This window comes from Ahaetulla prasina, chromosome 1, assembly GCF_028640845.1.
Source record: "Ahaetulla prasina isolate Xishuangbanna chromosome 1, ASM2864084v1, whole genome shotgun sequence".
NCBI classification, from domain to species: domain Eukaryota; kingdom Metazoa; phylum Chordata; class Lepidosauria; order Squamata; family Colubridae; genus Ahaetulla; species Ahaetulla prasina.
Genome location: NC_080539.1, coordinates 336,545,072 through 336,567,550, shown reverse-complemented (window position 1 = coordinate 336,567,550; position 22,479 = coordinate 336,545,072). Strand labels below are relative to the sequence as shown.

The 22,479-nt window shown below is 40.1% G+C and overlaps 1 protein-coding gene across 1 annotated transcript in view; it reads left to right on the top strand.

Moving 5' to 3' along the window:
• The window catches only part of LOC131187907 (cholesterol 24-hydroxylase), a 31,654-nt gene extending 12,697 nt beyond the window's left edge, over positions 1-18,957 (top strand). Inside the window, exons 10-15 of the mRNA XM_058162679.1 lie at positions 2,960-3,032; positions 9,790-9,874; positions 11,956-12,066; positions 15,492-15,580; positions 16,524-16,590; positions 18,174-18,957. Coding sequence (XP_058018662.1) covers positions 2,960-3,032; positions 9,790-9,874; positions 11,956-12,066; positions 15,492-15,580; positions 16,524-16,590; positions 18,174-18,326 — 578 coding nt within the window. The 3' untranslated portion in view covers positions 18,327-18,957. The remainder of the gene's footprint in view (positions 1-2,959; positions 3,033-9,789; positions 9,875-11,955; positions 12,067-15,491; positions 15,581-16,523; positions 16,591-18,173) is intronic.
• Positions 18,958-22,479: the final 3,522 nt, after the last annotated feature.

Sequence of the window (22,479 nt, the reverse complement as noted above, 5' to 3'; positions counted from 1 at the left end):
AAAGCTGTAATGACTGACTGGGGTCAAATCTTTTATTAAAATAATAAATTTCTTTTATTTTATTAAATAAAAGAAAAATTAATGATGAGTTTACAAATGACAAATTACAAACCCCCAAAACTTTACCCTTAGACTGTCTGCTGTTGACCTCACCCCATTCCTAAGAGGTCTATAAGGAGTATGCATAAGCGCACCAACATACCTACCGTCCCTGTCCTAATGTCCCTATTTATTCCTATCCATTTCATGTATTCATAATCATGTTTATACTTATATCTTTAACCTTACATATGCTTGACTAAATAAATAAATAAATAAATAAATAAATAAATAAATAAATAAATAAATAAATAAATAAATAGAGACGACTTCCGGTGTCCAGAGGCAACGGTCGTCTGGAGGCTTCTCCTGCCTCCAGTGCCTGAATCCGGCCGCCGCCGAGGCCCCCAGGGGCCAGGTGTTCCGAAAAGGACACCTGCCGCACGGACGGCTCGCCAGGGGTCTCCCAGCCGACATACAGGACTGGGGGGACCGATGCTGGCGCGTCCTAGGCTCGGCGGGGTTCGGAGGCCACGGGCCACGGCCATTATTTTGGTCGTCGCCTGGGCCGCTGTGCCTGGTGACACCGGGGCTTTGGATTTATAACTGCAGCAGCCTGGTGGTGAACAGGGAACGGAGAAGAATTGAGGAATGGAGAAGGGAAGGGGATATCGGTGGCAGTGGAGTGCTCCGGAGTGCGGGGGTTTTCTCCCCTGCGGCTGGAAGGAGCACGAGTCATTCTGGAGAGAGGAGAACTTAAAATAAGAAGATTACGGTTTTGTGGAGCTCTGGAGAAGAGGTGATGGAGAAATTTAGGAGGGAGGTTTGAGGCCCCCTCCTCTGAGGAACAGTGGTGGCGTCCAGCTTCCGCCTTCACTATGAGAATCTTGATGACATCACTTCCCTTCAGCTTCCTGGTTGACTAACTGTACTCTGGCCTCGTTGCTCCTGTGAGTGCCCCCTGGTGGATCCGGAGGAAATTACAAGGATACTGTGCTTGCCTGAGGATTTTGAATTTTTTTTTTTTAAATGGCAAAGGTCAGAGACCAACTGCTGGAGAGATGGAAGAATTCTGGAGAAGTTATCCAGTATGGACAAGAAACGGGATGATTTGCAAAGAGGTCAAACGGAAATAAGAGCAGAAATTGTGACTATCCAAAAGGATTTAAAGGATACTCAACAAGTCTCAGCAGAAAACAAGCAGAAAGTGGAAGGTCTGGAGGGTGAGATGCGGGCAGTGCAGAAAAGAGAGGAGGCGACAGGCAATGCTGTGCTTGGACTACAGATGGATAAAATGTCTTATTTCCTTAGGTTTCAAAATTTGGAAGAAGTGGACCAAGAAGATTTGAGAGATGTTGTGACTAAATTGTTGGGAGAATTTCTTGGGAGAGGTGTTGATTTCATGAATTGGGATGTGGATCGAGTTTATAGAGTTAATTCACAATATGCACGCACGCATGCAGTTCCCAGAGAGGTTCATGTCAAATTTGTGAGAAGAGGCGAGATGAAATTCTTAGAAAACATAGGAGTGGGGCACTGACTTATAGGGGCAGGAGATAGCCATTCTGAGGCAGATTCCCAGACAGGTGCGTGAAATGAGAAAGAAATATTACTTTTGTCAAGCAAATTGTACCAGAAGGAGTAGGCTTCAGATGGCTGATGCCAGAGGATTGATGATTTTCGGGAGGGCATTACGAAAAAATTAGTACAATTGCGGAGGCTACGGCCTCGTGGAGGAACACAAAGCCCTCCTGGAATCAGATGACCCAGGAATTGAAGAAGGGGAGGTTATAGCCCATGGGGGGGAGGCGGCTGCCACTGTTGCAGCCCTGGAGTTGGGTCAGGCTGAACCCAGAGTTCTGAGATCCAAAACTAGGAAGTGATAAAGATATTTGGTATTGTGTTGGTTTTCCTTATTCTCTTTTGTATGATATTCTGTTTATTCTTGACCCTTCTTTATTGCGTATGTAAGATTTGTAAACTTAGCTACTTCGTGTCACCTGCTTGCCATATGGCTGTTGTATGTGTTAAAAATTTGAGTAAAATTCTTATCTTGTATAAGAAAAATGAAAATTTACCATACCTGATATGTATTTGTATAAACCTTTTTTGACCAATAAAAACTTTTTGAACAACAAAAAAAATAAAATAAAAATAAATAAATAAATAAATAAATAAATAAATAAATAAATAAATAAATAAATAAATAAATAAATAAATAAATAAATAAAGTAAAGATGCAAAAATATTAGAAAGACATTTTTGAAATACTGGAAAATAAAGTGAATTATAAGATAGAATAGAATAGAATAGAATAGAATAGAATAGAATAGAATAGAATAGAATAGAATAGAATAGAATAGTTGGAAAGGACCTTTTAGGTCTTCTAGGTCCAACTCCCTGCTTAGGCAGGAAACCCTACACCACCTCAGACAAGTGGCTATCCAATCTTTTCTTAAAAACTTCCAGTGTTGGAGCATTCACAACTTCTGGAGGCAGGTCATTCCACCGATTAATTGTTCTAACTGTCAGGAAATTTCTCTTTAGTTCTAAGTTGCTTCTGTCCTTGATTAGTTTCCATCCATTGCTTCTTGTCCTACCCTTAGGTGCTTTGGAGAACAGGATTTTCTCTAGTCACATTCAGTAAATATTGATTTATAAAGTTGGACATGTATAATTATATTTTTAAAGAGTCAGGGGTAGTTGTGGTTCTTTGCCTTTGAGTCAGTTTTTACTCTTAACAAAACTTTAGCATGATTTTTGGGGTAAGAGATTGTGTTATTAATGACATAAACTAACCATTCCTGGCAATAGTGTTGTCGCTCCACTGTAAATGTTTTAAGTTGGAATACTCTTATAATTTGATTACTTTTAAGCTATACCTTTTTTTTTTCAGTTAATAAATTGTTATTTTCCATAGGTCACGAGACCACTGCCAATCAATTATCTTTTACTATCATGGAATTAGCACGGCACCCAGAAATAGTTACAAAGTAGGTATGCTTATTTTTCTGAACTTATATATGATTGTATTTCTTCCCAGGCTGAAGGTTTTTTTAAAAGGTTTGGAGCCAATTCGGGCTGCCCTTTGGCTTATTTAGAATCCCATACTCCTTTCATCCTACACATGCTTTGCTTTCTGATTGTTATGATTTGTTGGAAATTGATTATATTTGGAAAGACACAGTCTTCAACAGCAACAGACTTATTGGATATGTATCTGTGTGGAAGGCTGAACTGCCTTGGAGCATAAAAAATGTTACATGAAACTGTCAGTGGTTTCCCCCCCCCCCTCTGTGAAGGTCTGATGTCAGGTAGACATATAAAATCAACTGTCTGGGCTACTGCATTTTCAGAGATAGAACAAAAAGGGCAGAAAGTTAAATCTCCTTAGAATCACCTGCAATCTGGTATGCAGATTTTGAAACTATAAGAAGCCAAAAAAGATAGACAGTAAAAAAGGGCAGGTATTTATGTTTGGTAGCGGATGAGTGTGTGCACACGTACTACATTTGTGTGAGCGGCATGTACACTTCCCAGCTGCTCACACAGAACCATCCCGTCCCTCTTTCTGGTCCACAAAGCTGGAAACATTGAGGAACTGCTGTAGAGCAGCTAAATCCACAGAAATTGCACAGCAGAGAGATTGGAGAAGAAGGGGTTATAAGAGAGTAAGTAGATACATAATGGGCTGTTTGTATAATGGAGTCAGGACTGCTGTTCCTTTCAATGTGTATCTTTCATTGTGTGCCTGCTTACTCTCTTGCAATCCCTTCCTCTTAAGTGAATTAGATAGAAACATTGGCTTCTTGCCACATATGCCAGTGCCAGAAGAAGTATTCCACAAGACCCAACAATGCTGGACCAGGGCTTATCCTTCCGTGCCGCAATAGCATCGGACTAAGCTGACATCAGGCTTCTCTCTTGCATCACCTACACATTTCACAACTCACTCACATACTGACAAGCACAGTGTGGGCTACATCCACTCTGGGATAGTACACACTATCTGCATACATGTATGTATATGTATGTGTGTGTATCTGCCAATCCAAGAAGACTATAAAGTGATTTTATATATATGATCATACACACCACACACATATATGTATGTGTGTGTATACACACACACACTAGCTGCCAATCTCAGCAGCTGCCTACACACACACACACACACACACACACACTAGCTGCCAATCCCAGCAGACTATTTTTTTAATTTGCATTTATATCCCGCTCTTCTCCGAAGACTCAGGGCGGCTTACACTATGTCAAACGATAGTCTTCATCCATTTGTATATTATATACAAAGTCAACTTATTGCCCCCAACAATCTGGGTCCTCATTTTACCTACCTTATAAAGGATGAAAGGCTGAGTCAACCTTGGGCCTGGTGGGACTTGAACCTGCAGTAATTGCAAGCAGCTGATGTTAATAACAGACTGCATTAGTCTGTTGAGCCACCAGAGGCCCTATAAAGTGATCCCTTATAAAATAAAGAAAAGGTATGTGAATATGTAAAGCAGGTCATCCTCGTGATTAATTCAATTTTTCAACCTTTTTTATGATGGATATTAATTAAACCGGGGTGAAATCTAAAAATTTTCCCTACCAGTTCTGTGGGTGTGGCTTAATTGGTGGGCGTGACTTGGTGGTCAGGTGACCGGGTGGGCATGGCCAATAACAATAAATAATAAAAATAATAAACAAAGTACACAAAATAATAAGAGGTACCAAAAACCAACTTTCACACTTTACACATACACAACATAACACAGCTGACTCACACACAATGTAAAAGCAGCTGCACTTCACCCAAAATGGCCCTGCAACAAACAGGAATCTCACATAGCCACAAAAAGCTCAAAAACTAACTTTCACACTTTACACACACACAACACAACTGACTCTCTCACACACACAAAATGACACATATAGCTTTGTGAGATTTTGTGTGTTTCTGTAGTTAGAGTGAAACACTACAGAAACACACCAAATCTCACAAAGCTGCACAAATATTTTATTTTATTATTTTATTTATATTTTAGAGAAAAGCAGCTAAATTTAAAACTTCCTTAACTTTAAATAGCTGTCTAAAAAAATAAAATTAAACTCCTTAAAAAAAAACCAATTAACTATTTTTTTAAAGCTCCCCCCCAGTTACTTACCCAATTGGAGGCAGGCAGATTGAGTTGCTAGCTGATGCAATTGATTGCAGCAGCCGAAGCAAGGCTTTGCGAGCCAGAAAGAAGCAGCAAGTAGGCAAGTGGGGACCAGGCGATTGGGTGGGCATGGGTGGGGGGGGAAGGAATTTTTGCTAAAGGTTCTCCAAACTACCCGCCCCCATCACTACCGGATCGCCCAATCCAGTCCGAACCGGGAGCATTTCACCCCTGAATTAAATGCTGCAGTTACAAAGTGACTGCCATGGTCATTTAGTGAACACCACAGTTGTTAAGCAAAGTAATGGTTTGCTATGGGCACGGTTTTGCCAAAAACCAGAAGCAAATCCATCATGAAATGCAGCCATATGACCTTGGGAAGCTGAAAACAGTTGTAAAGGCATCCCAGTTGCCCAGTGCCCAAAACTTAGTTATGTGACCACTGGAAGGCCCTGACCATCAGAATTTGGAATCTGTCATAAGTAGCCCCAAGGTAGATGTTTGGCTTTGTTCTTATGCATTTTCACCCTCTGACAATCTGCATGGGAGCACAAAACTATGAAGGTAATTAACTTTTGAATCTTGAAAGTGGGTGGTGCATATGCAGGTATTTATTATTCACTTGCTTATGTGTAACTCACCCCAATTATGAAACTCCAGGCTATATACAACAATGAAAACAAATAGTGCCATTATAAATGTTATGTCCACGAAGGTGTGAGGAGAGGCTTTTCCTTCTGCCACGCAAGTACGGGACATATTTTAAAGCTATTGGTTAAGGCTGACAGTTTTCCTTTAAAAGGGGCTGTTAGAATCAGGGAGAAACCATTGGAGAGTTGAGTAAAGAGTTCGCTGATGTGTTTGACGGAAAGTTAGGAGAATATAGGGGTACCTCAATATCCTTCAATTTGGACCCCAAGGTGGCACCAATAAGGATGAAACCGAGGAGGGTGTCATTTTCACTAAAGCCCAAGGTTGATGAAAAACTAGATAAATTGATTCAGCAAGGTGTACTGGAACCGGTGGACCATGCCATGTGGGAGATCCCTATTGTGACACCAGTGAAACCAGATAAGTCGGTCCAAATTTGTGCAGATTATAAATGTATGTTGAATAGGGCTCTTCAACATAATGCTTATCCGTTACCAGTGGTGCAGCACTTGTTATATTCACTGGGGGAGGGAGGGGTAAGATCTTCGCAAAGTTAGATCTTGCCCAAGCGTATCGGCAGCTCCCAGTAGATGAAACCACCGCCGAAGCCCAAACTAATCATAATGCATCAGGGGACGTTCCGTTGCCGCCGCCTACAGTTTGGGGTGAGTGTGGCCCCAGGTTTGTTTCAAAGCCTGATGGAACATTTGTTATATGGCATCCCTGGGGTTGTGCCCTATTTTGATGACATGCTCATCTCCGCTATCAGTAAAACTGAATTATTTGAACGACTACAACTAGTCTACAAAGATTTCAAGAGGCTAGACTGACAGTAAAGGAGGAAAAGTGTAAAGTAGCAGTAAATCAAGTCGAGTTCCTGGGATACCTGGTCGATGCATCTGGATTGCATCTCACCAAGAAGAAAGTACAAGCAATACAGGCTGCACCAACCCAAAGAATAAGATGGAACTCCAGGCCTTTTTAGGGCTCCTCAATTTCTATAGTGTGTTTTTGCAACAAAAGGCATCTGTCGCTGAACCCTACATCGACTGTTGGGGAAAAAGGTGCCGTGGGTATGGGGGCGCCGAGAAGCAGCTGCATTTGTGGGAGTGAAAAAATTAATTTCCTCAGATAGCATCTTAGTTCAGTTTAATGAACATCTGCCGTTAGTCCTGACATGTGATGCATCGCTGTTTTGAGTCGGGGGAGTTTTGAGTCATTGCCTTCCAGACAATCGTGAGGCTCCAATAGCATTCTTTTCCAGGACACTTATCATCTGCTGAGAGTAACTACAGCCAAGTTGATAAAGAGGCATTGGCTGTGGTGTCTGGAATTAAGAGATTTCATGAATATGTTTATGGAAGGAGATTTGATTTAGTGACAGATCATAAGCTGCTGTTGGGACTAATCACGGGGGACTGGCAAACACCGCAGGTCCTGTCCCCAAGAATGACACGTTGAACAGAGTTTTTAGCAGCATATAGTTATCGACTTATACATCATGGCAGAGAACTGGGCCATGCTGATGACCTAAGCCGATGTCCACTACCTAATCTAGTGGAGGATCCAGCTCCAGCAGCATCAGTACCTCTGATTGAGACTATGCCATCAGTTCTTTGTTACAGCTGCAGAAGTGGCAACCCAGTCGAGAAAAGATGGAACGATCATGCAAGTGTTAAACTGGGTGTGGAGGGGATGGCCTAAAGAGACAGGGAGTGTAGAGTTTAAGCCATTCCAGGCAAGGCAATACAAACTTTCGGTGCAGAAGGGTTGCCTATTGTGGGGGAATTGGGTAGTGATACCCTCAAGGCTAAGGAAATCATTATTAGAGACTCTACATTTATTTATTTATTATTTATTATTTAGATTTTTATACCGCCCTTCTCCCGAAGGACTCAGGGCGGTGTACAGCCAGATTAAAACAGTGCAATATACAAATTAAAACAACAGTTAACATATTATATAATTGGCCGAAAGTTAAAACCATCAAATTTGACCCCAAAAATAAAATACCCCAGTTAAAATTATTAAAATTCAAAAAATTTAAAAATTTAAAAAGTTAAGCCAGTCCCGCTTGAATAAACAAGTACATTTTCAATTCACGGCGAAAGGTCCGAAGGTCAGGTAGTTGACGCAAACCAGGGGGAAGTTCGTTCCAGAGGGTAGGTGCTCCTACAGAGAAGGCCCTTCCCCTGGGGGCCGCCAGCCGACATTGCTTGGCGGACGGCACCCTGAGAAGACCCTCTCTGTGTGAGCGTACGGGTCGGTGGGAGGCATAAGGTAACAGCAGGCAGTCCCGTAAGTATCTGGGCCCTAAGCCATGGAGCGCTTTAAAGGTGGTAACCAATAATATATACATGAAGGCCACCCGAGAATTGTAAGGATGAAGGTGTTGGCCCGTAGTTATCTATAGTGGCCAAATATAGATAGAGATATTGCCGAGTGGGTAGTGTTGTGGCAAGCATGCCAGGAATTGAGACTGGCACCTCCTGCAGCACCACGACGGGACTGGGAAACACCGAAAGGCCCCTGGTCTAGAATACATCTTGATTTTGCAGGGCTGATAAAGGGGTTGTCTTTTCTAATTGTTGTTGATGCATATTCTAAATGGCTGGAGGTGGCCATAATCACATCAGACCACAACAGACGCTGTTGTTACAGTATTAAACAAAATGTTTGTGACACATGGGTTGCCGGACATTTTGGTATCAGACAATGGGCCACAATTTACGGCAACGGCATTCGAGGTATTCCTAGTAAACCGAGGAATACGTGATGCCCTTGTTGTGCCATTTCACCCCGCGAGTAACGGGCAGATGGAGCGAATGGTGTGAACGATGAAAGAGGCATTGGCTTGAATGGGTCCAGGGAACTATCAGGAGAAACTTGATAAGTATTTGTTCAACCAACATGTCACTCCCTGTAGCCACATGAAAGAGGCCAGCTAAATTACTTATGGGTCACCGGCTGAGAACAAATTTAGACAGATACACCCTAATTATTTATCAGAAACCCTTACAGACTGGGAAAGTATGGTCAGAACCTTTGAGCAAGGTGATCTAGTATATGCCCGGAATTATACCGGTCAACCTATATGGGTGCCGGCACAGATTACAGAAGTTACGGGTCCCCGTTCGTACCGGGTGGAACTTGAGGATGGGTGTCTGTGGCACCGACATATCGATCAGCTTCGGAGCCGAGTAAGGAGGACAGCAGTTAGGGAGCTGGAAGAAGTAAATCGGGTTGGGAATCCAGGAGAGCGAGAGGGACTACAACGCAGTGAAAGACTATTTGAAGGGCTAAGGCCAGTGCAGAATGAAACACTTGTTATTGAGGGTTCATTGCCACGGAGTCCATCTCGCTTTTTTCCATCTCCGACTAAGGGATATGTTCAGGAGGGAGCCACAGAGAGTATATGTAAACCATCTGATGTAGTTGAAGAATTGTTGAGAATGCGGTCGATGTGTGAGGGCCTGACAGAAATACAGGAAAGCTGCCAGTCGATGCAAAGCCGTCGTAGACCAATATATCTGGATGATTATGTATCTGGATGATTATGTGGTTTACAAAGTTTACAAACCACATGATTATGTGGTTTACAAAGTTTCCTTGAGGAAGGAGGAAGGGGTGTTACGTCCACGCAGGTATGAGCAGAGGCTTTTCCTTCTGCCACATAAGTGCTGGACATATTTTAAAGCTATAGGTTAAGGCTGACAGTTCCTTTAAAAGGAGCTGTTAGCTGGAAACTGGATGTTGGTTTATACTGTGTCTTTATCTTAATAAAACATTGCTACTGGAAGTTTGGCTCCTCACCTGTGTTTTGACCTACAACATTCCAATAAATGACTGCTAGTCTCATCAAATAAAGCATTATCCACATTCTCAATTAGTCAATGGGTTTTGGCTAAGCCACGGTTCTTCTGCCATTACATTTTAGACTTCAGGCTGAAGTCGATGAAGCTATTGGTGTGAAGAGAGATGTTGCCTACGAAGATCTGAGGAAACTGGAATATTTATCACAGGTATACTTGAATAATAAGATTTTGACCCTGCCTTTTTGTGCTTCCATCCTGATAGTAAGAGTGATAAATTTGTTTGTGAAAGAAATTTGGAAAAATGGCTCTTGGCACCATTAAATGCCATGACATACTGGGATTTTGATGCTGTGAAATCTCTGTAAAAACATTTAATTACAAAGTGAAATCTTCGCACCCAGTGCTCATCTTTAAAACAATAAGTGCATTGTTTTTGCTTGTTAGGTATACATTGTATTGGGACATTATTTTTATGATTATTATGATTAATATTTAGATTTAATATAAGTGCCCACTCCAGTGCACCCTGGGCAGCTTACCAAAAATATTGTAGTTAATTAAAACAAGAACATAAAACAAGACAGCCTGGACGAAAAATAACCATTAAAATAAAGCACGAGGATTCCTTCACCTCTAAACACATTTACCATAAACCTAGGACAACAATTTTCAGGACTTTATGGAAAAAGGACAGCTTATATTTTTTTTGGGGGGGGGATACTATTAAGAGGAAGAGAAGGCTCTCTTCCTAGGTTCTGTAAGATGACAACATTTGCCAGGGGGAACCTGGAGCACACCCACTTCAAACGTGCCAAGTGGGCAGAAACAGTGGGAGTAGGAGAGCTCTTAGTCAAGACTTCGCCACTGCTATGTATAGAATTCAAAAAGTATTACAATGCAGTACATAATTTATGATGATGTTACAATTGTAACTAACATATTCGTTTCCTATGGGCAGTGTATACTCTTGCCATTCATGTTCTGCTTCTTTTCTTTTTACTTGGCTCTGATAATCTTGAAATAGAAAGCAGATTCCTTTTTTTTTAAATTTAAAACTAGACTGAGAGACTGTAAAGCATCAGTCATTTCTTTCGAAAGGCTGGTTTTATTTCTATGCTCATCTGGTCAGGAAGCAGAAACAAGAAGGTGATAGCAGCCTAAATAGAAAAGAAATGTTTTCTTGTTATTTATTGATAAATATATATCCCACCTTAATATTGTGCAGCTCAAGGTAGTGCAAGTAATGCTTTTGCCTTCAATTTCCCTACAACAACCACCCTGTGAAATGAGTTGGAGTGAGAGAGAAGGACTGGCCCAAAGTCACCCAGCCAGCCTTTATGTCTCAGGGAGGTCTAGAGTTTTCAGTCTTTCAATCCCAGTCCAGCATCTTGACCACTGCACTAAATCAGCTCTCTGACATATTGCTTATGTCCAAGGATCCTAAGCTGCCTGAAGCCTGCTCCCATTTTTCAGGCTTAGAAGGCCTCAGTGGACAATCACGGCAGCAAATGAAACTTCTTTACACAGCCAGTTGAGGGATGATGTTTTTGATTGGCTAAGAAGAATTCCGCAACATGGTGACATAGCTTTTCCATGGCACCTGTGCTGATGATCCATTTTAGTCCTCATCTGCTTTAGAATCTATCATCTGATGCAGCATGTAAAAAAAGCAACAACCCCTGATTATTCAACTCACACTGTTTTTAAGAAAAGATTCTTCCAAATGGCTTCCCCATTGATTTTGCTTATTGGAAGCTGGCAATGAAGGTTGCAAATGGTGACTATGTGACTGCAGGACCCTGGGACATAATAGTGATTAGGTTGCTAAGCACTCAAATCACAATCACAAGACCACAGTGATGCTGTGACGGCTGCAGCTATGACGACTGGTCGTACGTTCCCCTTGTTCTGTGCCATTGTAACTTCAAATGGCCGCTGAACAAGTGGACATTATGTGAGAACTACGCGTACCTATTTGCCAGAGCTGTATGTATATCAGGGGTCTCCAACCTTGACAAGCTTGGCAAGCTTTGCTGGCTGAGGTATTCTGGGAGTTGAAGTCCACAAGTCTTAAATTTGCCAAGGTTGGAGACCCCTGATGTATATAATTTAATGTGTTTCTGTAGGATGATGGTTTTAATTCTTGTAATTTTGCATGATACCATTTACTGAATTTTACCTGGCCTTCAGATTATTTTGACTGAAAAGCGAGCAAACAGTTGAGATATATATAGTCTTTATGCAATATCATACCAACTATTAAAAGAAAAGCTGGTTCTCACTTACAGGTCCTCAAAGAAACCCTACGGTTATACCCACCAGTTCCAGGCACTATGCGCTGGACAGAGAAGAAAAATGTAATTGAAGGAATTGACATTCCAGCAAACATCACCCTATTTGTGAGTCTGTGCAGCCTTCTGTCATATATTCCACTTGAATGATAAAGAGTAGAAAGCAAATGTTATGAATAAATGACTGGTCAATTGTCCATTAATATCATAAATGAATTTTATATCTAGATATTAGGCTCAAATCCATAGTGTTGAAAGGGGATTTTACAATGTTGAATCCAGCTCATGGCTTACTTTTTTTTTTGAAAAAGTTTTTTTAGTTTATAAACAAACATAAATTTAAAACATCAGTAATTTCTTCCATGTGACATCTCAGTGTTTTCTTCCTAGCTCCATCTTTTGTTGTTTCTTCTTTCTTCACTTCAATTTAAACTATTACCATTTTTCCTAAAATATATTATCATTTTCTTACATAATTGTCCATTGCTTATCTGTACCTTTCTTCTAACCAATGGTAAAATTTATCCCATATCTTAAAATATTCTGAATCCTCTCTTTAATCATCAAAGTTAATCTGTTCATTTCTGCACAGTCTAAAATTTTTCTAATAATTTTTCCTTCCAGGGGTATTTTCTCTGCTTTCCAATTTTGCACAAAAATAATTCTTGCTGCTATAATTACATCTATAATCAAATAGATATTTTCTTTACTGATTTTCTCTGTTAGAATCCCCAATAAAAACAGCTCCAGTTTTGAGTCAGTATGTTGTTGGATCATTTCTTCTAACCAACCCTTTGTGCAGGACCTATTTCACAGACAAAAGCCAGGAAAAGCTCCAGGCCCAGACAAGATATCTCCTTCTTGCTTAAAAGTCTGTGCTGACCAATTGGCCCCCATCTTCACCCATATTTTCAATAAATCACTAGAGATGTGCTATGTTCCTTCTTGCTTCAAACGCTCTACCATCATTCCAGTGCCGAAGAAGCCCACCATCAAGGAACTGAATGACTACAGACCAGTTGCTCTAACATCTGTAGTCATGAAAACCTTTGAAAGGCTAGTGCTTTCCTACCTGAAAACCATCACGAATCCGCTCTTAGACCCCTTGCAATTTGCATACCGAGCAAATAGATCAACAGATGATGCTGTTAATATGGCTCTGCACTACATCCTACAACATCTTGAGTCTCCAAAGACCTATGCAAGGGTCCTTTTTGTAGACTTTAGTTCAGCATTCAATACCATCATTCCAGACATTCTTCTAACTAAGCTAAACCAGCTACAGGTACCGGAACAGACTTGTAAGTGGATCACAAGCTTCCTAACAAACAGGAAGCAGCAGGTGAAGCTAAGCAAGATCACATCAATTACCTGTACAATTAGCACAGGGACCCCCAAGGCTGTGTGCTCTCCCCACTTCTCTTCTCTCTGTATACCAATGACTGCATCTCCAATGATCCATTTGTTAAGCTACTGAAGTTCGCAGATGACACAACAGTGATTGGTCTCATTCGAGACAATGACGAATCCGCATATAGACGAGAGGTCGAACGACTAGCCTTGTGGTGCAACCAAAACAATCTGGAACTGAACACACTCAAAACCGTAGAAATGGTGGTAGACTTTAGGAAAAACCCTTCCATACTTCCACCTCTCACAATACTTGACAACACAGTATCAACAGTAGAAACCTTCAAATTTCTGGGTTCTATCATATCGCAAGATCTCAAATGGACAGCTAACATCAAAACATCATTAAAAAAGGACAACAAAGAATGTTCTTTCTGCGCCAACTCAGTAAGCTCAAACTGCCCAAGGAGCTGCTGATCCAATTCTACAGAGGAATTATTGAGTCTGTCATTTGCACCTCTATAACTGTCTGGTTCGGTTCTGCAACCCAACAAGAAAACACAGACTTCAGAGGATAATTAGAACTGCAGAAAAAATAATTGCTACCAACTTGCCTTCCATTGAGGACCTGTATACTGCACGAATCAAGAAGAGGGCCGTGAAAATATTTGCAGATCCCTCGCATCCTGGACATAAACTGTTTCAACTCCTACCCTCAAAACGACGCTATAGAGCACTGCACACCAGAACAACTAGACACAAGAACAGTTTTTTCCCGAAGGCCATCACTCTGCTAAACAAATAATTCCCTCAACACTGTCAGACTATTTACTGAATCTGCACTACTATTAATCGTTTCATAGTTCCCATCACCAATCTCTTTCCACTTATGACTGTATGACTATAACTTGTTGCTGGCAATCCTTATGATTTATATTGATATATTGATCATCAATTGTGTTGTAAATGTTGTACCTTGATGAACGTATCTTTTCTTTTATGTACACTGAGAGCATATGCACCAAGACAAATTCCTTGTGTGTCCAATCACACTTGGCCAATAAAAATTCTATTCTATTCTATTCTATTCTATTCTATTCTATTCTATTCTATTCTATTCTATTCTATTCTATTCTATTCTATTCTATTCTATTCTATTCTATTTTCTCCCAATAGTTTTTGGCTTCCGGGCATTTCCACCACATGTGATAATAAGATCCTGGTACCTGGTGATATTTCCAACATTTAGCTGATTTATCTTTAAACATTCAGCTTACGGCTTACTGAAGGGATAGTTGTCTAGCTATCTTTGAATACATCTAGTGAAAGGGAGGCTATAACTGCTCTGGAATATTGATTCCACTGCTGAATTGCCTCGTTGCTGAATTTTTTTCCCCAACATTCAATTGAATCTCCTTTCCTATAACGCAAACCCATGTCCTACATTCTGTAGAGGACAACCTTGACTTTTTCATTGTAACTTCCTTTCATAGTGAAGGGCCACGATGGCGTAGTTGTTAGAATGCAGTATTGCAGGCTAATTCTGCTGACTGCCAGCAGTTCGATTCTGACCGGCTCAAGGTTGACTCAGCCTTCCATTCTTCCGAGGTTGGTAAAATGAGGACCCAGATTGTTGGAGGCAATATGCTGATGCTTAAGGAGTGCTGCAAAGCACTATGAAGCAGTGTATAAGTGTTATTGCTGTTGTTTTCAGATTGAATACTATGATTTATTTGTGAGTTTATTTATTTATACACACACACACACACACAGAGCCAGACATATAGAGTTTCCAAGGACAAGATAATCACATAATCCTGAAATCAAAATAGCAGCAAGGATTTGTTTAATGCTAGCCCAAAGGCAAGCATTAGAAATTTATTTATGTATTTATTTATTTAGTTTTGTCAAACATGGACAAGATAACAGGTATAAATATAAACATGGACATGAACACAGGAAATGAGTACAAATAAACGGGGACAGTAGGACAGAGATATTAGGCATGCTGGTGTGCTTATGCACGTCCCCTTTATGGACCTCTTAGGAATGGGGTGAGTTCCTAATTTAAATTTAATTTTTAAATTCATTAAAATATTAATTTGCCCGTACCTGTGAACAGCCCTAGTTATTTTCAGGTGACTTTATATTTATCTCTACCAATGTCTCTCTTCCCTTGATAGTTCAGTACCTATATCATGGGACGCATGGATAGATACTTCAAGGATGCTCTGACCTTTGATCCTGATCGATTTAGCAAAGGCAAATCAAGGTGACGTCTGTGTTTAAAATCTTTTAATCAGAATGTTTGAAATGTTGCAAAACTATCAGAAACTTTTGTATGCAAATCTAGTTATTTTCAGAGTCAAGCAGAAAATACTATAAACCTTCTGCAGCAAAAGGGAGGATTTTCAATTTTCTCCAGTGAACTTTCCTGCATAAGTAATAAGAGTCATCATTTGTTTAATGTAATCACTTGATGCCGTCTCCTGGAGCTCGATGAAGTCTTGTCCAGTATATAGCCAGGCACGTATAAGTCTTTTGGAATAGTAGGATCATTTGATGATAGTGTGTGTCTTTTACGCCAAGTGTTCCACATCTCAGTTGATGAATGCCGTTGGGATGGGTGCTATACTGCAGCAGTCCCCAACCTTTGCTGCTTAATGGCCTGGTGTGGGGGAGAGGGGAACCGGGTCACCTGAGCGGCAAGCTGGCGCACAGCACACACATGGTGCATGCATATATGTGCGCAGCTCAACTTGCGCAAGTTGAGCTGTGTGCACATGTATATATGTGCCGGCCTGCCGCAAATAGGCCACAGCCCAGGGGTTGGAAACCCCTCTTTACTAGTTATTTAAGGATTACTGATGGAAATTAGTTTGGGGGGGGGGCCCTGTTCATGTCTTAAAATAAGAAGTAAATATCAGTATTGACAACATTCTGACACGTACTGTAGTCATTTCCTAAAACTGCAAATTAAGCTGCTGTTAAAAGTGAGGTACTAAGTAAAATTAGTTTGTAATCCTAATGACTATGCAGTGCTTTCTTTGAGAAATAAAAAATGTAAATATATTTATCCTCACTGTGCAGAAAGCACAAATAATATTCTTAAAAAATGAAGATGTGCTCTATAAAACAACATTTCTAAACAGTTGTAGTATCTTAGGTGAATAGCACAACCTAAACAATTTTCTGCTTCATGTGGTTTCTTCTAGACCTTATTTTTCCTATTTCCCATTTTCGCTGGGACCTCGTTCATGTATTGGACAGTTATTTGCTGAGGTGAGTAAGATACTTGCGTTAAGAATGTCTACTCCAGTACTAGCATTTGTTCCTTTTAAAAGAGAGGTGGAGAATTTGCAATCTTCCAGTCTCTAGTGCAGGGGTCCCCAACCTGTGGGTTGTGAGGGGTTTGCAACCAGGCCATGGAAACAGCCAGCGAGCACTCGCAGCACACACGCATCCTCACTTGCATGAGCAGCAGGTGAGCAAGTGCACGCACACTCCAATTGTGTGAGGGGCATGCACTCTTGCCAGCCACTGATGCAAATCATCCCCTTTCCCCCCTGCCAATCCACAAAGCCAGAAACATCTAAAGCAGCTAAATCCACAGAAATCGCAGAGAGATTGGAGAAAGGCTTATAAGAGAGTAAGCAGGCACATAATGGACTGTTTGTGTAATGGAGTCAGGACTGTTGATGCCACCACGTTCCTTTCCATGTGTGTCTTCCATTGTGTGCCTGCTTACACTCTTGCAATCCCTGCCTCTTCAATGAATGTAGATAGAAATATTGGCTTCTTGCTAATTATGCCAGTGCCAGGAGAAGCATTCCACAGAGTGGTGGAGTGGGGAAGCTGAAGTGAAATATTTAGGAGGCAAAGAAAAACTGAAGGTGTAAAACCTATTAGTCATCAATTGTCAGCAGCTGCCAGCCAGATATCCCAGCACTGAGATGCCCATCTCCAGGAGAGTGGAGAAAAGGAAAGCAGTCACCAGTTATGACTACTAAATGAGGACTACAGGTACTGTAGTGTGCTTTCCTTTTCCCCATTCCCCAGGTACTGTATTCCTTTTAAAAAAACAAAGGCAATGTGAATGAACAGGGCTGTAAAAAAATCAAAAGAGATCGTCAATATCTATTTCAATTTTCTGTGAGTCTCAGTCTTTGTTTTGAATGGACCTAATCATTGAAGCTTGGATTACAGTTACTCTTGGAATCCTAATTTTTCTTCCTAAGCCTCTTCCTCATGACCAGATTAACATGCATCTCTTCAGTTTTTGAACTGGGGTTTTTAAAAACTTCACGTAATGAAAAATTATGAAAGAGGTCAAAATCTAAAAAGTATTTATTTGATAAATAAAAGACTGGAAGATTAGAGCAGGCATTGAAGTCTATTTTTTTTTTATTTGCATTTATATTTATTTCTCTGAAGACTCAGGGCGGTTTACACTATGTCAAGCAATAGTCTTCATCCATTTGTATATTATATACAAAGTCAACTTATTGCCTCCAACAATCTGGGCCCTCATTTTACCTACCTTATAAAGGGTGGAAGGCTGAGTCAACCTTGGGCTTGGTGGGACTTGAACCTGCAATAATTGCAAGCAAGCTGCTGTTAATAACAGACTGCATTAATCTGTTGAGCCACCAGAGGCCCTATGTCTATGACATTCCAGATGTTGGTTAAACTCATTGCAGTCTCCACCAACATGGGTAACAGTAAGGGGTGGAAGAAGCTCTCATCCCTGGGCTAATGATCAGTCCCTGAATGAGGAAGTCAAAATGTGTGTGTGTGTGTTTTAAAAAATATATTAAACCTTTCTTCTATTTTTTTTGTTTTGTTTTGTTTTCTTTTTATGCAAGATGGAAGTTAAAGTGCTGATGGCCAAATTTCTGCAGAGGTTTGAATTTGAGCTGGCTCCACCGCAGAGCTTTAAAATTCTAGATAAGGGAACCTTGAAGCCACTTGATGGTGTAACATGCAGACTGAAACCACGGCAGCAGTTTAATTTTTAAAAAGAGCAAATGTTGTGCATTTATGTTCACAATATCTTTTAAACTGAACCAGGGTGTATTAAAGAGCATTTCAAGCAGCACTTGAAAGGCTGATCCTGATGTTTACATGTTCACCTGACCACTTTAGATTCTAGAACAGTTGATTCTCTGCAGCTTGATCACTTATCTGATCCTGTCACCACTGCTGTTTCAATTGCTCTTTTCCCGTGGGACAAATGCACAAGACTGCCTACATGCAAGAGACTAGACAAATAGATGCTTAGAATTAGACTTGGAAAGTACCTTGGACATCATCTAGACCTAGGGTGTAAAACTTGCATCACGGTGTCATCATGTGAGGTATCGGCAGTGGTGGGATTCAAATTCTTTTACTACCGGTTCTGTGGGTGTGGCTTGGTGGGCGTGGCATAGATTGGTGGGCATGGCAGGGGAAGGATACTGTAAAATTTCCATTCCCATCCCACTCCAGGGGAAGGAGTGTATTAAATAAGAACTCTAAGTAAAAGTCCCCTGAATGTTATGTTATATGATTGAACATATCAAAGTGACTTGAGGAGACTTGGACAACTCCTTGATTTATTTAAATGGATTTGACTGATTATTTATGAGATATTAAAAATGATTTGTGTAAGCTCAGTTTTGAATGAATGATTCCTGGACTACTGGCTAAAAGTGGGACCTATTAAAATAAGATGTAATGCAAGGCGAAAGTGAGTGGAATTTTAAACAAAATGGAGCTGATGTTTCAAAGCATTAAGGACCTTATACATGAACAAAATAAAGCGATGGTGAATTTATTTGATTGGCATAGACTAAAAACTGGAAAATACTATACAAGGGACAATGAACCAAGACCAGGATAATCAGGAAAGAAAGGAGCCACCAGAAGAAATGGAGGGGAAAGCAGAACTGAGAAACCAGCGAAAAGAAGACAGCAAGGAGGAGATATCATCAAAATTAACAATCATTAAGGAATACAAACAGGAGGAAAATATTTTAAACAATTTAAAAAGGGAATGGGAGAAACAGGAAGATACCTGGGAAAAGGAGGTAGGATTAGAACAGATAGCTTTAAAACTAGACAGCGGGAAAGAGTAGAGAGGGGAGAAAAAGTTAGATTGTATAGCCAGAATGCAGATCTAGAAGTAGATGGAATAAAAGATTTAAGAGAAGAATATAGGAGACAAGTCAAAAAAAGAATAAGACTTAAAGTACTGATGCGGGGAAGAGATGATGAATAGAAAAAAGAGAGAAAAAGATCCTTCATAAATATATTTTAACAAAAACATATGTATTAATATTAGAACTATATAGCCTGGATAATTATTTTTTATGTAGTGAAGATTTTGTATGTAGGGAAGATTTTGCATGTAAGGAAGAATGAAATATGGGAATTATGAATAAGAATTAAGCATTAACTGGAAAATTAGAGATTGAATGATGGTATTATTAAACATGAATCAAAATATGCTTAGCAGTAAAATTATAAAATTAAAAAATGGGTGATTAGATAATGAAAGAATATATTTTAATGTAAGCGTGTATTAATAATAGAATCACATGGATTGGATGGTTGGAAAGAACATAAATAAATTTACTCTATATGTTTAAATGATTTGATTGGTACTAGAAGTGTACATTGAAACACTAAACACTGAAAGAATGAAGGATGAAACTTTAATATAAATAGATGTGAAGAGCTAAATAAAAGAAATATGAATAACAAAGCAGGTGAAAGATGGAAGATAGAAAAGAAATGGCTTTGAATATTACGGTGACATGGGAAAAAAAGTTAAAATAGAGATAGCAGTAAGAGGGGAATAATACTGTGTGTGTGTGTGCCTGCAGAAATCAGAAATCAGCTATGCAAATGGAAAGACTTTTCAAGGACATCGGCCCAACTCAAGCAGCAAAAGGGCTTTCCAAAACTTTTCTTTAATTTCAGAGGAAAAAATTGTATTGAGGGCTTAAGCATCAACACCACCTTGCTTACACGTCAACAATCAATCGATAAAATGACCGTATGCAGGGGGCCAGCTCACGGACTGGGTAAGCTCCATGTCTTTCCATACAACTGGGTTCCTTCTTGCCTGTAGACAGGGCTGCCTGATTCCTTCCAGGACACAATGGTATCTTCTATAACTCAATGGGGGGATAATTCCATACACTTCTTTGCAAACTTTCAAGCCAATTGAGAGAACAGCTTGGGGGGAATACATAGTGGAAGGAAACTACATGATGACAGTACATTAGCTACCATCTTCCCATCCCATTTAGAAACTTTTCATGGAACTTGCCTTTCTATTAGCCATCACAAGTTTGACCATTTCTCTCTGTTCATCGATGTCCATTCCCAGGTTCCCTCCTGGAATAACTTGGTGTGTCAAAAGGCATGCTGTAAAGAAAGCAAAGATAGCTGTTTGGGCTGGCTCATCTGAAATCTACATCTCTCAAAGATATCCACCAGCCTAAATTCATTTTTATTTTTATTTTATCATTCCCCCCCCCCCGAATATCCACTGGTTTCCTTTCAATACCTATCTAAGGATGCTTAGCTGCATTCATGCCACTATTAGACTGTAATAACATAATCCATTAGTTTATCCTTTCATACTGCAACCATACCAGACTAAGCCAACATGACACTTCTCTCCTGGATCACATTTGATAACTGACATTTACACACATGGACTCTGTAGCCTACCTCCTCTCTGGGATGACTCACACTGCCCATAAGCACTTTTGTCGCATTGCATCCATTCACAACCCTTCCCTGAGTTCAGCTCATGGATTTCTGTGCAATGTTCATCAACCAGCTTCAGGTAGGTTTATTTTTCAGACGTCAGCCAACTTCAGTCCCCTGGCTCAGAGAGTTTCAAGCTTCAAATGTGCTGTCCTCCTCAACAAGTTCTCCAGCAAACTTTTCTTTTCTTTCCAGCAGTCCTTTACTAGTTCATCTTTGGTTTATACTATGTCGACCATTTGTTGTTTTGGAGTTCCCCTATGAAGAAAGAGGTAGTATTCAAATTCAGTGTCTTGAAAGGAAGCATATTAAATATGGAGGTTGAGCTAGTGGCATGTGTGATGCTGAAGTGGACTTTTATGAAGTAGGCTGTGCCAATGACCCTGATCGTGCCTCAAGCAAACCCAGTCATGTCACAAAGGGGAGCAGATACAGTTGTGTACATCAGGGATCTTCAGCCATGGCAACTGTAAGACTTGTGGAGTTTAACTGCCAGAATTCCTCAGCCAGTGGGAGTTGAAGTCCACAAGTCTTACAGTTGCCAAGGTTGGAGACCCCTGTTGTACATAGGGTTTGGCTTAATAACCAGATAATTCTTTGCACTTGGCTCTGTTTCCCTTTTCCAAAGATTTTCCATCGTCTCCCAAGACTTTTTATTTAATTTCAGCGATGAAAATGCTTTTGGACAGAGCAGGAGGGAATCACTTGACTATGGTCTATCAGCTATGATCTTGCCAATCTCGCATTCTGAAAGTTTCTGACAAACCTGCCTTTGTTCCAGCAGTCACCTTCTTCGCATTGCCCTCGACTCATTGATGCTCAGTTTCTCTGTCCTTTCCTCCTGGAAAAGGTGATTACAATAATAAAAAGACTTGATTTTTGTGACTGATGCATACCAAAATAAAAAGGAAGCAAATGGATTTGAAGTAGGAAAATATTTTTCACAACATGAAGATAGTCGTTGTAGAACCTGTTATACCTAGAATTCTAATCTGAATAACTAAACCTGGAAACCCATTCCCTGCAAATCTTTGTATGTACTTTGCGTCCTTCTTTATAATTCTTCCTTGGATACCCATAAAAACATTAAAAAATACATAAGGTAAAGACACCAAATGTTATAAACACATCTCTCCTATAGATTATGCAGTACAATCTAAGGGAAATATAGCTATTAGAAAGGAAGAATTATGGATTTTAGTTGTATCATCAGAAAAAAATCAAATTCAGATAGGATGGAATTTGAAATTGAGCAATTTTTAACAATGTTTTTACTGATTTTTTTGTTTTCTATACATTTATATGCACTTGTCCAATGAATTGTAATATACAATATCAAAATTAACATCTTGCTTAGATTTTTATAGAGTCTGTTCCTTTTTTAAAAATCTTAATATACTCCATTCAGGT